General features: G+C 35.1%; 1 protein-coding gene across 3 annotated transcripts in view; it reads left to right on the forward strand.

The window, feature by feature from the left end:
* The window catches only part of GMDS (GDP-mannose 4,6-dehydratase), a 622,466-nt gene that overhangs the window by 497,842 nt on the left and 110,752 nt on the right, over positions 1 to 13,872 (forward strand). For all 3 annotated transcript variants that reach the window (XM_042985865.1, XM_042985867.1, XM_042985866.1), the window contains one exon: positions 1,331 to 1,449. In XM_042985865.1, the coding sequence (XP_042841799.1) occupies positions 1,331 to 1,449 (119 nt within the window). The remainder of the gene's footprint in view (positions 1 to 1,330; positions 1,450 to 13,872) is intronic.

Here is a 13,872-nt window from a genome sequence, read left to right on the forward strand (position 1 = left end):
ATTTTTATTAAAGAGGCATGCCTAGTCAACTATAAGCTATGATTTTTTTTTTAAATCTGTGTCTTCTGTGCAACAAAATCACAAAAAGTAACGTACAGTTCCAAACTATAGAAACTGTAGTCCTGTATAGCTACTGATAAAAGTTACAACTGAGTGGAGCCAGGCTATGACAGTTGCCACCAGTTTGTGTCTCAGACATGCAGCTGCATTGTTGCCCAACTAGACTTCTCATTCCTGTGGAAAAAGTGCACCACCAGTATGATGCCCCCATTGAGTACCTGACCTTGAAATGCTACCTGATGAATCCTGAACTCTGGTGAAAACATTCTTATTGCCACTCAGATAACTTTTTAAAAGTGGCAGTTTTGTTCATCACATGATTCTTTTTCCATTAATGATTCTTGATTATTTTGCTTTTTGATGTCAGCACATTGGTAAATTTCTAACCTTATCGTTAAAAATTTGGTTCTACTTTTAAGGAAAATCATCTGTCTTTAAAAAATGACTTTTTCTTACCTTCTGTCCATGATATTAAGTAAAATTTGGCAATACTTTTTAAACTCTTCCTTTCTTAAGTATATGTAAAAGCTTCTTTGCCACAGATACTTGTTCCTCTAAATTGTAGCCCAAAGACCTGCTGTGTGGGAATCAAGATGCCTAAATGTTCTCACGTCTACTGAGTCCAGACTTCTGTGTCCTGGGCATCTATACTGAGATGTTCCACAGATGATTCTCATGCACATTCAAGTTTGAGAACTTGATTTCACATAACATAACTTCACATCACATAACTACTGTGATGGTTAGAATATTGTGTAAAATTCATGCTCATTTTCTAGCTGTGCAGGTCAAAGAATTCATATAAGGAGAGCATTAGACAGAGGCAGCTTTTAATGCCTTAATAGCCTATGTAAGTGAACCAAAACCTAAGCCAGAGTCCATGCACTCAAATCCAAGAAAATGAAACTTAAGAACAACCAATCACAAACAGCTATCTCCAATTTTTTAAATAAGGCAACTGTGTAAACTAGAGTCAATCAAATAACTTTTTTTACTGTGCTTCCGTGTCTACTCTATGAAAACCCTACTCCTACTTTCTGTTAGTGCAGCGCTGCCAGCCTCCTTTGGTTTAGTTCTGCCCTATTTGAATTGATGTATGCTCCAATAAACTCTTGAAAGAAAAATGTTTTAATGTGCCTCAGTTTACCTTTTAGCAATGTCCATATCCAATTACATGCTTTTGATAACATTATCTTTCCCAAGGGGCAACTGGATGCATTCAACTTTAACTTGGATTTGCTTCTCTCTCTCTCTCTCTCTCTCTTTCTAGGCTATGTGGCTGATGTTGCAGAATGATGAGCCAGAGGATTTTGTCATAGCTACTGGGGAAGTCCATAGCGTTCGGGAATTTGTAGAGAAATCATTTTTGCACATTGGAAAAACCATTGTGTAAGTAACTAAGGGTTGATTTCTGGTCATTTATCAGACGTTTGCCGGCAAGTTTGTATAAGTACTTGCTATCCACCTTGGTTTTGTCTTTTTCCCTTTTTATTCTCTTGTAAAGCAAGACATTGAGTTTCAGTATGAAGCAGAGACTTTGTTCTTCACTGCCTCTTTTTTTTTCTTTTTTCAAAGTTTTAATTTTAAACTTTTTACAAAGGTTAACGCATGGTTTACTGTGATTTTACTGTAGGTAATTCTACTCTTACCAGATCAATGTGATAACATTACACAGTCTTTTTTAATACTGTCATTTATATTTTAAAATTTTGAAACCATAAAAAACTTACAGAAAAATTTCAGATCCATTACAAATGATCTTCTTTTCTTTGAACCATTAAGAGAGTAGATTGATCCATCACCCTGGACTTTGTGTGTATTTCCTATAAACAATGACATTCTCCTAAACACAATAAACCATCAAAATCAGGAAATTCACAGTGATAAATTGCTACTGTCTAATCCTCAGATCTCATTTGAGTTTTGCCAACTGGGACAATGCTATACTTTATACCAAAATGATCTGGTTTATAATCATGAATTGCATTTATTTGTTGTGTTACACAAATTTTGGAGTCAGATTTTTATTGGAATATTTGAAAGATTTGTCATAAATCCTTTATTATAGATGGAAAATTTTTCGGTCTTGGTAATTTTTTATTGTGATTGTATACATACACACACACACATATAATTTGCTGTTTTAATCATTTTTAAGTACGCAATTCAGTGACATTAAGTATATTCACAATGTTATGCAGTAATCACCACCATCCATCTCTAGAACTTTTTGATTTTCCCCAGCTAAACTCATTCAACAGTAACTTGCCATCCACCCCTCCCCACCAATCCCTGGCAACCTCCATTCTACTTTATGTCTTTATGAATTTGCCTATTCTTGGTACGTCATATAAATTGAATCATATAGTATATATCCTTTGTGTTTGGCTTATTTCACATAGCTTTATGTCTTCATGATTGATCCATGTTATAGCCTGTTTCAGCATCTCACTTTTTTTAGGAGTGAATAATATTCCATTATATGCATATACTACATTTTGTTTATCCATTCATCTTTTGTTGAACACTGGGTTGCTTCCAAATTTTGGCTATCATGAATCATGCTACTATGAACATGCATATTCAAATATCCACTTGAATCACTGCTTTTAATTATGTTGAATAGTAGAATTCCTAGGTCATATGGTAATTATATGTTTAACTTTTTGAGGAGCTGCCAAACTGTTTTCCAAGATTCATTGTTGAAGTATAAAGAAAAGACTTCTACTTTGAGCTATGATAGAATGACAGAAATCATATTAAACCTTCCATCTTAAAAAAAAAAGGCGGGAACTACATAAAATATATGAAATAATTATTTTAGACATTGAACAACAGGCAGTGCAAGTCTGTGATCCCTGATAGAAAAGAAACAAATGAGGTGAGCTCTGCAATCACTCTGAGCCTCTTCCTGGAGGCACAGTCTCAACCATGGAACATGGAAGAGGCACTCCAACAGAGAACAACTGTTTTGCTGAGTTGAGGAGATAGAGGACAGAATTTAGAGAATCTGAGGCACCTAACATTATGGGGTAGAGTTCTAGAAAGGTGGGCTCTACAAAGAAAAAAAGAACTCCAGAAATCTACATAAGGACCCCATTCAGTTTGTACTGAATAATAAGATGTAGATATGCAAGAAGAAATTCCGTAAATTTAGACAAAGAACTACCTGGAAGCTGGGAACTGAACAACATTTCGTAGAGCTTACTCAAGTCTGGGAGGCATTTGTGTTTCAGCCAGCCTTATTGGAGAGACCTTGTTCATCACTCAGAGAAGCAATTCAGATTCTAGAGGGCTGTCTCAGTAATGTGACTAATCCTGAGAGTAAAGCCTACTCCAGACTTTGGCTTACAAAGTTTAAATACAAACTTCAAAAGGATCAAACTGGACACAAATAACAGCCCCTTACTAAAACAAAGCCCAACATTCTTCAAAATAAGACAGTAAAATCTAGACTCAACAAAACATAAAATTCTTAATGTTCAGCATTCAATAAAAAATTAGTAGGAGTGTCAAGAAGCAGAAAAATGTGACCTATAATCAAGAGAAAAGTCAATCAATAAAAACAGTCTGAGGAATAATAAAGATGATGTTACGAGCGCCCAAGGATATTAAAACAACTATTGTAACTATGCTCAAATATTTTAAGTAAAACATGAATTTAGTGATAAGAAAGAGGGAAATATATATTTTAAAAAATAGCCAGATGGAACTTCAAGAGATGGAAAATTAAGTATCTGAAATGAAAAATTCACTATTGGCATCAAGAACAGATTAAATATTGCAGAAAATACTGTTGAACTTATAGTAAAAATAAAAATGATCCAAGATGAAACACAGAAATAAAAAAGACTGGAGAAAAAAATAACAGAGTCTTGGTGACCTGTGTTACAATAGCAAACAACCTAACGTGTAATTGAAGACCCAGGGGAAAAGAGGGTAGGGCACAGAGAGAGAATTAAATAATGGCCAAAATTTCCTCAAATTTGGGGAAAACAATAATATCACAGATCCTTAAGAGGCTTAATAAATCCCAAGCAGGAGAAATAAAAAGAAGATCTCACCAGGATATATCATCATCAAATTACTAAAAATAAACACTAAGGAGAAAATCTTAAAAGCAGCCACAGAAAAAAAGAGAATTATTTACAGAGGAACAAATGAAAGCAAGTTTTGTTATAAGAAACTATGTAAGACAAAAGACAATAGAGTAACATCTTTAAACTGCCAAAAGGAACCTACAACCTAGAATTCTATACCCAGGGAGGCTATTTCAAAAATGGAGGTGAATTAATACTGTTTTCAAACAAACAAGGCTGAAATGTTCTATTGTTAGCAAACATTTAGACAAAAAGAAAATGATATTAGTTCAAAGCATGGGTCTCTATGGGGAAATGAAAATCAAAAGAAATAGTAAATATGTGGGAAAACATAAAAGGTTTTTTCCCTCATTTTAAAATTTAAAAGGTAATTGGTTGAAAGTAAAAATCATAACATTATGAAATTTCTGATACATATAAATAAATTATATGACAACAGTGGCATAAAGTATGGGGCAAGATGGAAGCATTTCATCATTATATTGTTTGTAAGATACTTACACTAGATGTGAATTGATACAAAATTATTCAGAGATAGACTGCAGTAAGTTTAAGTGCATACTACAAACATCAGAGACTACGAAAAACAAAACGAAAAATAGCAATAAGGCAATAGTGGAGTTAACATAGAATCCTGAAAAGTGCTCAGTCTAAAAGAAAGAAGAAAAAGAGGGAATGGGAACAAATATCAGATGGGATGAATAGAAAACAAGTAGTAACCATATTGATAATACATCCATTGTAAATGCTTTAAAGGCAGATTTGTTGCACTTGATAAAAAAGCAATATGCCATCTACAAGAGACACACATTAAATGTAAACACGTAAGTTAAAAGTAAAAAGAGAAAAAGAGAAAACATGCAAATACAAATCATAAGAGAGCTGAAGTAGCTATATTTATATGCAATGAATTAGACTTCATTTAATTAGAAGGAATGAGTCATTTCATAATTTTAAAGGGATCAATTCATCATGAAGACATAACAGTTTTAAATGTACATACACCCCATTACCATTACTTCAAAACACTGACAGAACTGAGGAAAAATAGACAAACTTTATATTTGAATACTTCAGCACTCTTTTCTCCATAATTGACAGAACAAGTAAACAGAAAATCTTTAAGGATATAAAAGACATGAACAACATAATTAATCTACTTGACCAAATTGATATTTGTAGAACACACCACCCACTGAGCCCAGAACAGCAGAATATGTGTGTGTGTGTGTGTGTGTGTGTGTATAAAATACATATATATATATATATATATATATATATATATATATATATATACACATATATATATGTATGTATGTATATGCACACAAATACACTTGTAACATTCACCAACATAGACCATATTCGGTGCCATAAGAGAAGTTTATAAATTTTGGAGTATTAAAATTGCAAAAAATACATTTTCTGACCAAAGTGAAATTCAGTTAGAAATCATTAACAGAAAAATATTAAAAATTCCCAAACATTTGGAACTTGAACAACACACTTCTAAATACCTCACAGGTCAAAGAAGAAATCACAAGGGAAATTAGAATATATTTTGAACTAAATGAAAATGGGAACAGCATGCCAAAATTTGTGGGATACAGCTAAAGCTGTACTTAAAGAGAATTTTTGGCTTTGAACACCACTATTGAAGGAAGGAAGGAAGGAAGGAAGGAAGGAAGGAAGGAAGGAAGGAAGGAAGGAAGGAAGGAAAAGAAAGAAAGAAAGAAAGAAAGAAAGAAAGAAAGAAAGAAAGAAAGAAAGAAAGAAAGAAAAAGAAAAGATCAGAAGATCCCAAACCAGTTATCCAAGCTTCCATCATAAGCAGCTAGAAGAAGAAGAAATTAAACCCAATACAAACAGAAAAAAGAAATAATAAACACAAAAATAGAGATTGATGAAATAGAAAAATAGTGGAGAAAATCAGTACAATCAAAATCTGGATAAACTTTTATCTGATGGGGGAAAAAAAGACACAAATTATAACAGATTATATTTATTTGAAATGAAAGAAGGAACATCACTACAGATCCTGCAGATATTAACAGAATAATAAGGAAATACTATGGACAATGTTTGCCAATGACTTTTTCAAATTAGAGGAACTGGACAAATTCGATAAAAGATACAACATTGACAAAACTGACTCAAGAAAAATGGAAATTTTAGCTGTATCTCTGTTAAAGAACTTGATTTCAAGCATTTAAGGAACAAAATAATACCCTTACTATACACACTTAGGAGAAGGAATACTTCCTAACTCATTTTATGAGGTCAGCATTACCCTGATAGTAAAAAAATATATATATTACAGGAAAAAAAAGTGTACAGACTAGTCTTCCACATGAAGATAGAAACAAAAAATCATTAAGAAAATATTAGCAAATTGAATCTAGCAATATATAAAAAGTCAATACACCATGACCAAGTGGGATTTATTCTAGGAATGCAAGATGAGTTTAACATTTAAAAATCAGTATAAGGGGCACCTGGGTGGCTCAGTCGGTTAAGCGTCCGACTTCGGCTCAGGTCACCATCTCACGGTCCGCGAGTTCGAGCCCCGCGTCAGGCTCTGGGCTGATGGCTCGGAGCCTGGAGCCTGCTTCCGATTCTGTGTCTCCCTCTCTCTCTGCCCCTCCCCCGTTCATGCTCTGTCTCTCTCTCTCTGTCTCAAAAATAAATAAACGTTAAAAAAAATTTTTTTTAAATCAGTATAATTTAGCATATTTAAAAAAACAGAAAAGAGAAACCATGTGATTTTTTTCAATAGTTGCAGAAAAAGCATTTGAAAAAAGTCAGTGACTATTATTAAAAAAAAAAAAAAGATGGGGCACCTGGGTGGCTCAGTCAGTTAAGCGTACAACTTCCGCTCAGGTCGTGATGTCGCGGTCCGTGAGTTCGAGCCCCACGTCGGGCTCTGTGCTGACAGCTCAGAACCTGGAGCCTGCTTCTGATTCTGTGTCTCCCTCTCTCTGACCCTCCCCCCATTCATGCTCTGTCTCTCTCTGTCTCAAAAATAAATAAACATTTAAAACATTTTTTAAAAAAGAACTTTTTTTTAAACTATATTAGGAACTGAAGGAAATTTCCTCAAGTTGATAAATGGCCTCTGAGAAAACCCCACAATTAATATCTTACTTAATGTTGACAGACTGAATGCTTTTCTCCTAAAAATCAGGATCAAGGCAAGGATGTCTGCTTTTATTATTCCTTTTCAAACTTATCTTGAAGATCCTAGCCAAAAATAAAACAAGAAAAATGAATGAAGGTAAGAAGTATATCTGTCTTTATTCATAGATAGCAGGATGGAGGACATACAAAACTTTAAGTGTTATACCAAAATAACTACTAAAACTAACATTTAACTATTTATTTATTGATCAATTTATTTAACAATGTCACAAGATACAAAATCTATACATAAAAATCAATTTTATTTTTATGGACTGCCAGTGAACAATCAGAAACTGAAAATTTTTAAAAACCACAATACCACTTATAACAGAATCAGAAAAACATGAAATACTTAGAGATGAATTTAATAAAATATATGAAAGATTTGTACACTATAACCTGAAAAAACACTGATGAGAGAAACCAAAATAGCCCTAAATATAAGGAGTAATATACCATGTTCTGGGATTGGAGAACTGAATATTAAGATGTAGATTCTCTTCAAATTAATCTACAGATTGAGGTGCTCCTGGGTGGCTCGGTCAGTCGAGCATCTGACTTCGGCTCATGTCATGATCTCACAGTGTGTGAGTTCGAGCCCTGCGTCAGGGTCTGTGCTGACAGCTCAGAGCCTGGAGCCTGCTTCGGATTCTGTGTCTCCCTCTCTCTCTGCCCCTCCCCCCCTTATGCTCTGTTTCTCTCTCTCTCTCCCTGTCAAAAATAAATAAACATTAAAAAAAAGTTTAATCTACAGATTGAGTGCAATCACAATCAAAGTCACAGTCTTTTTTGGTAGAAATGTACAGGCTGATTCTAAAATTTATATGTAACTTCAAAGGATCTAGAATCTTGAAAAAGAAGATCAAACTTCTTTTAACACTTAATCTGCATGATACCCACAGAAAGATAGATTTATAGATCAATAGAACAGATTGTAAAGCCCAGAAGTAGACTCACACTATACCATCAATTGAATTTTACAAAGATGTCAAGGTAATTAATTGGGGAAGGATAGTCTTTTCAACAAATGGTGCTGGAATCATGAATAGCCATACCATACGGAGTAGAAAAAAAATGAAACTCAATCCATAAATCACACCATACATAGAAATTAATTGAAAAGGATCATCGCTATAAATGTAAGTGTTAAAATTAAAAACGATTAGATGAAAACGTAGGGGAAAGGCTTTACAACTTTGCTGTAGGCAAAGATTTCTTAAGTTGTTTTTCTATTAGGTTGAGTTATAAGAGTTTTTATGTTTTGCAGTTACAGTCTCTCAGCCCATGACTACCTTTTAAATTTCTTAATAGTGCCTTTCAGATAGCAAAAAATTTTACATTTTCATGTAATTCAATTTATCATTCTTTATGGCTTTTGGTTGCTATGTGTGTTTGCAGTGAATGTATCAGTTTGGGGTGAAGCCAAGGATTTCTTAGGACACCAAAAGCAAGAACCATAAAAGGGAAAAAAATAACAAACTGAATATCACAGTTAAAAACCTCTGCTCTTTATAAAGAAAATGTGCGATATATACACAATGGAATATTACTTAGCCATCAAAAGGAATGAAATATTGCCATTTGCAATAATGTGGTTGGAGCTAGAGAATATTATGCTAAATGCAATAAGTCAGTCAGGGAAAGACAAATACCATATGATTTCACTTATATGTGGAATTAAAGAAACAGAACAGATGAACATATGGGAGGGGGATAAAAAAGAAAAAAGAAGGAAGCAAACCATAAGAGACTCTTAAAGATAGAGAACAAACTGAGGGTTGAGGGAGGGAGATGGGTAAGGGATGGGCTAAATGGGTAATGGGTATTAAGGAGGGCACTTGTTATGATGAACACTGGGTGTTGTATGTAAGTGATGAATCATGGAATTCTACTCCTGAAACCAACATTGCACTGTATGTTAACAAACTAGAATTTAAGTAAAAATTTGAAAAGAAAAGGAAAAGAGAATGCTAAACAAACAAATACACAAAAATCAACAAAAAAAACAAAACAAACAATACACCTCTGCTCTTTGAAAAGTGACCATTAAGAAAATAAAAAGGCAATAGGGCACTGGGTGGCTCAGTTGGTTGAGCGCCCAACTTCTGCTCAGGTCATGATCTCACGGTTTGTGAATTCGAGCCCCGCATCGGGCTCTGTGCTGATGGCTCAGAGCCTAGAGCCTGCTCCGGATTCTGTGTCTCCCTCTCTCTCTGCCCCTCCCCCACTCACACTCTGTCTCTCTCTCTGTCTCAAAAATAAAATAAACATTAAAAAATTTAAAATAAAAGAAAAAGGCAAGTATGGTCTAGAAGAAATAAGTGTAATACTTACATCAGACAAAGGACTTATATCTAGACAAGAAGACAAATAACTCAATTAAAAAATGAGTCCAATATTGGAACAGATAACTTCACAAAAGAAAAGGTACAAATGATTATTTGGCACATGGAAAGATGCTCAGTGTGATTAGTCAACTGGGAAATGTTCATTAAAACCACAGTGTAAATACTATTACACTCCCTTTAGAATGACCACAATGCCATAGTGCCAAGTATTGATGAGGATGTTGTAGCAGCTAGAGCCGTCATACATTACTGATGAAAGTATAAATAGTAAAACCACCTTGAAAAATAGTTTGGCTTTCTTATAAAATCAAATCTATATTTATCATTTGACCAGCAATTTTCCTAGACACTTAACAAAGAAAAATTAAAATCTACATCCACATAGACACTTACAGATGAATATCTGTAACAGCTTTATTCCTAATTAAAGCACTGCCTCCCCCAACATTCAGTCAACCAGTGAATGAATAAACAAATGTTATGTGTCTGTACAGTGGAGTTCCAAAAATGAGTGGACTAGGATGAGTCTTAAAAATTAATGATTTTAAAAATCTTAAAAAATCAAAGCATAATTGCTTAGTGAAAGAAGTCACCCACAAAAGAGTACATACTGTAGAATTCTATTTATAGGATATTCTAGGAAAGAATAATTTGGATTGATAGAAAGCCAATCAGTAGTTAGTTGCCTAAGCATGATGGGCTGAGTTTGGGGTGTTGACTGGAGAAAAGCACAGGGAAGTGGTATAAATGTCTCATATCTTGACTATAGTGGTTGCATGAATGTATGCATTTTTCAAAACTCATCAAACTGTCTACTTGTTAGACATTTTATTGTTTGTAAATTATACCTCAGTAAAGTTTTTTTTTTAATATATAAGGGAAAAAAAACAAGGAACTTCAAGAGGCCATCATCAAGGAATGTTTAAGTGACTGTAATCAATTGTTATCAAACTATTAAAAATAATGCTTAAGAGCAGGGCACCTGGGTGGCTCAGTTGGTTGAGCGTCTGACTTTGGCCCAGGTCATGATCTCACGGTTCATGAGTTCAAGCCCCGTGTCGGGCTCTGTGCTGACAGCTCAGAGCCTGGAGCCTGCTTTGGATTCTGTGTCTCCCTCTCTCTCTGCCCCTTACCCGCTCATGCTCTGTCTCTCTCTCTCTCTCAAAAATAAATAAACATTAAAAAAATTTTTTTAGTAATGCTTAGGACTTTAAAGTATAATTATGACAATGTTAAGTTAAAAAAAAAAGTATACAAGTTTAGATCTGTTGTATGATCTAAACTCCCTAAAACTGTGCCTACAAAACATTAGAAGAAAACACAATGGCAGTTTCTACATTGTGAAATTATGGGCAGCTTTAGTATTCTGCTGTATATATTGCTCTGTATTTAAATTTTCTGTGAGGAACTTGTGTCCTTTTATAGTAAGTCACCTTACACACATTTCTTTTTTTTAAATTAGGGGTAGTATTACAAATGAATCAGATTCTCTTTGAGAAGTGGATGAGACTTGGCCATTCTCCCATCTTGGGGCTAATGTTCTGTTTTCAGTCACCAGGCCATTCTTCTGACCTATGCTCCCCATGAGCTAAATGCCTGTTTTCTGACCTAGTGCAGTCTCTCACAAAGTAGAATGCTATTCCAAGAGATGTGTATGAAAGCATTCCATGTCTCCTTCATTTAGAACATACAGAATATTATAACCGCTCTTGGAGAATTGCCAGTAAAGAAACTGTTTAACTTTGTTTAACCCAGCATTTTCCAAGCTTAATTTTTAAGTTTATATTAAAATCTTATAAAAACAAGAGTTCTGTGGCTCACCCACTGGGAAACGTTCCTCTGTCATTCAAACCTGAACAACAGATATCTAGCATGTCTGACTCCCTCCCTCTCTTCCAAAGTAGTGCTGGCCATTAGTAGGTTCTCCCTCAGTAGGAAAGGCCCGGCAAAGCAGTTGAGTCATTTTCACTAAAATCTGTCTCAAATTTCAGGCAATGGCCTTCATTTTGTTTCAGAAGGCAGACTACACCACGAATCAAGTTTTTACTGGTATATTAAAATTTTCCTTTGAGTGGTATATAAAATTTTGGTAAAGCAAAAAACTTTTTGCAAATTCTTAGAAAAAAGAGATTGATGTGAAGTGCTGAGCATTCTAGATGAACTAAAGATCTGGCTCTGTCCCTTTAATAAGAGTCTTCTGAGTGGCAGCAGTTACCACCTGTGTGCCCAGTACCCTTCAGGTCTTGCTGTGTCCTATCACTAGAGTTGTGGGAACAGAATGCTTACATTGCATATTCTTCATAGTTTGTCTGAAAATATAAAATTCCTTCTCAGGGCTAGATAATAAAATCATGATGGCTTCGTGAATGCTGTCTGCAAGTTATGTTCTATTGTTTGTTTTTTTTTCAATTTCCTTCCTCTGGATCTTCTTTGGGCCCCATGCATCAGCATACCAATCTCAGCTGGAAGAAGAGCAGGGAAGCCACAGGCAATTTCATGTGCTACAGCCAAGGCTGTTCCTTGGGCTTCAGAGTCCTCACTGCAGCTGTGAGCTCTGATGGGCCAGCAAGTCCTTCTTGGGAACAGTATCCACACAGTCAGAAACCAGGCAGAAAGGAGCAAAGAAAACACACTGATATCTGAACAGAGCTTAGAAGGCCAAGGATAGTATTATACCTCAGTAACTCATAGTGCTATTACGGTTTGAGGAGACGTGCTTTTCTAGACTTTCAGGAGTGTATATACCTCTTTCTCCTGGGGATGCTGTTTTCATCTTTTTATTTCAGAATTGCTTGATTTCAGTCCTAAGACATTCATCCTTATCTGTACACAGTGTGGCATAATATTGTATTGTAAAAGCACAGTACCAGTGCCACATTCCCTGAGTTTGAATCCCAGCTCTACAACTTCCAATGGGAGTCCTTTACCTGTGTCTCTATTTTCCCAACTGTAAAAATGGGGATAATAAGAGTACCCATCTCACAGGGATAGGGTGAAGATTAAATGGGTTAAATATATTTGAAGCATCTGAAACAGTGCCCTATGCTTCTGAAGCTCTATATTAAGTATTTGCTATTAATAAAGTGTGTAATTGATTGAAAACATTGGTCAGCAGTGAAAACAAGGAAAACATAAAATGTGGAAACAGTATGATTGGAAAAGTGATTATATGTGTGGGGAGAAGAAATATTTCATGTTTGTGTAACCAGACAGAACTGAACATAGACTCTTAGCAGAGAAAGGCGATTGCAGGAAGAACAAACTTGCCGGTTGTAGTTGGATAGAAATTATGGGTGTAATGAGACATCTCTTCATCTCTAACACCTGACCCCTTCTGAGAAGTAATTGTCTATTTATCAGAATTAGGACACCTTTTTGCTGAGTCTATCTCCTGTAGAGCAGTGGTTCTCAAACTATAATGTTCTGTGGATCACTTAGGGATCTTTTCAAATGCAGATTTGGAATCAGTAGGTCGGGGCAGGGCCTGAGATTCTGAATTTCTAACTGAGATACCAAGTGATGCCAGTGCTGCTGATCCATGGACCACACTTTGAGTAGCAAAGCCTGAGAGAATTATGGAGTCTCAAGTTTGAGATGCACCTTGACAATCACCAAACCCAAACCCTTATCACTTTCTACTTTGTTTTCAGTCATCTGTGACTTTACCTTCCCTGATAGACTAGACAGTGGGCTCTTTCAGGGCAGAATGCAATTCTAGTTCCCTTTTTTTCTGTACCTTTCATTCTGGACAGTACAGTGTCAGACATTTTGTAAATAAATCAACATTTTAATGAGTCTACAATGGAAAAATAACTTATGGAAGCTGGGGGATTTGATTTTAGGGGTTTTTGGAGGGGGGAGGGAGTACTTGCTTATAAATGAAAAGACTTAAAGAAAAAAATTCCAGGCATCCATGAGAAACAGTTCAGTGGGCACCTATAACTAGTTTGTTCCTTTTCTTCCTTTTCCATTCTATCCCTTACATCTCCAGTATTCATAAGATTACTTAAATGCCAGTTGAATTTAATTGTAATTGGATTGAATTTATCATCTGATAAATTCAGGTAAAAGAGTTCTCTGGACTTTCCATTTCTGCTATTAATAAATTCAGGAATGCACAAAGATGAGATGAAGAAATCTAAAAAGCAAGGGTCATACATACCTCTTTTCTTTTATATGGCTTG

This window comes from Panthera tigris, chromosome B2 (assembly GCF_018350195.1).
Source record: "Panthera tigris isolate Pti1 chromosome B2, P.tigris_Pti1_mat1.1, whole genome shotgun sequence".
Taxonomy (NCBI): domain Eukaryota; kingdom Metazoa; phylum Chordata; class Mammalia; order Carnivora; family Felidae; genus Panthera; species Panthera tigris.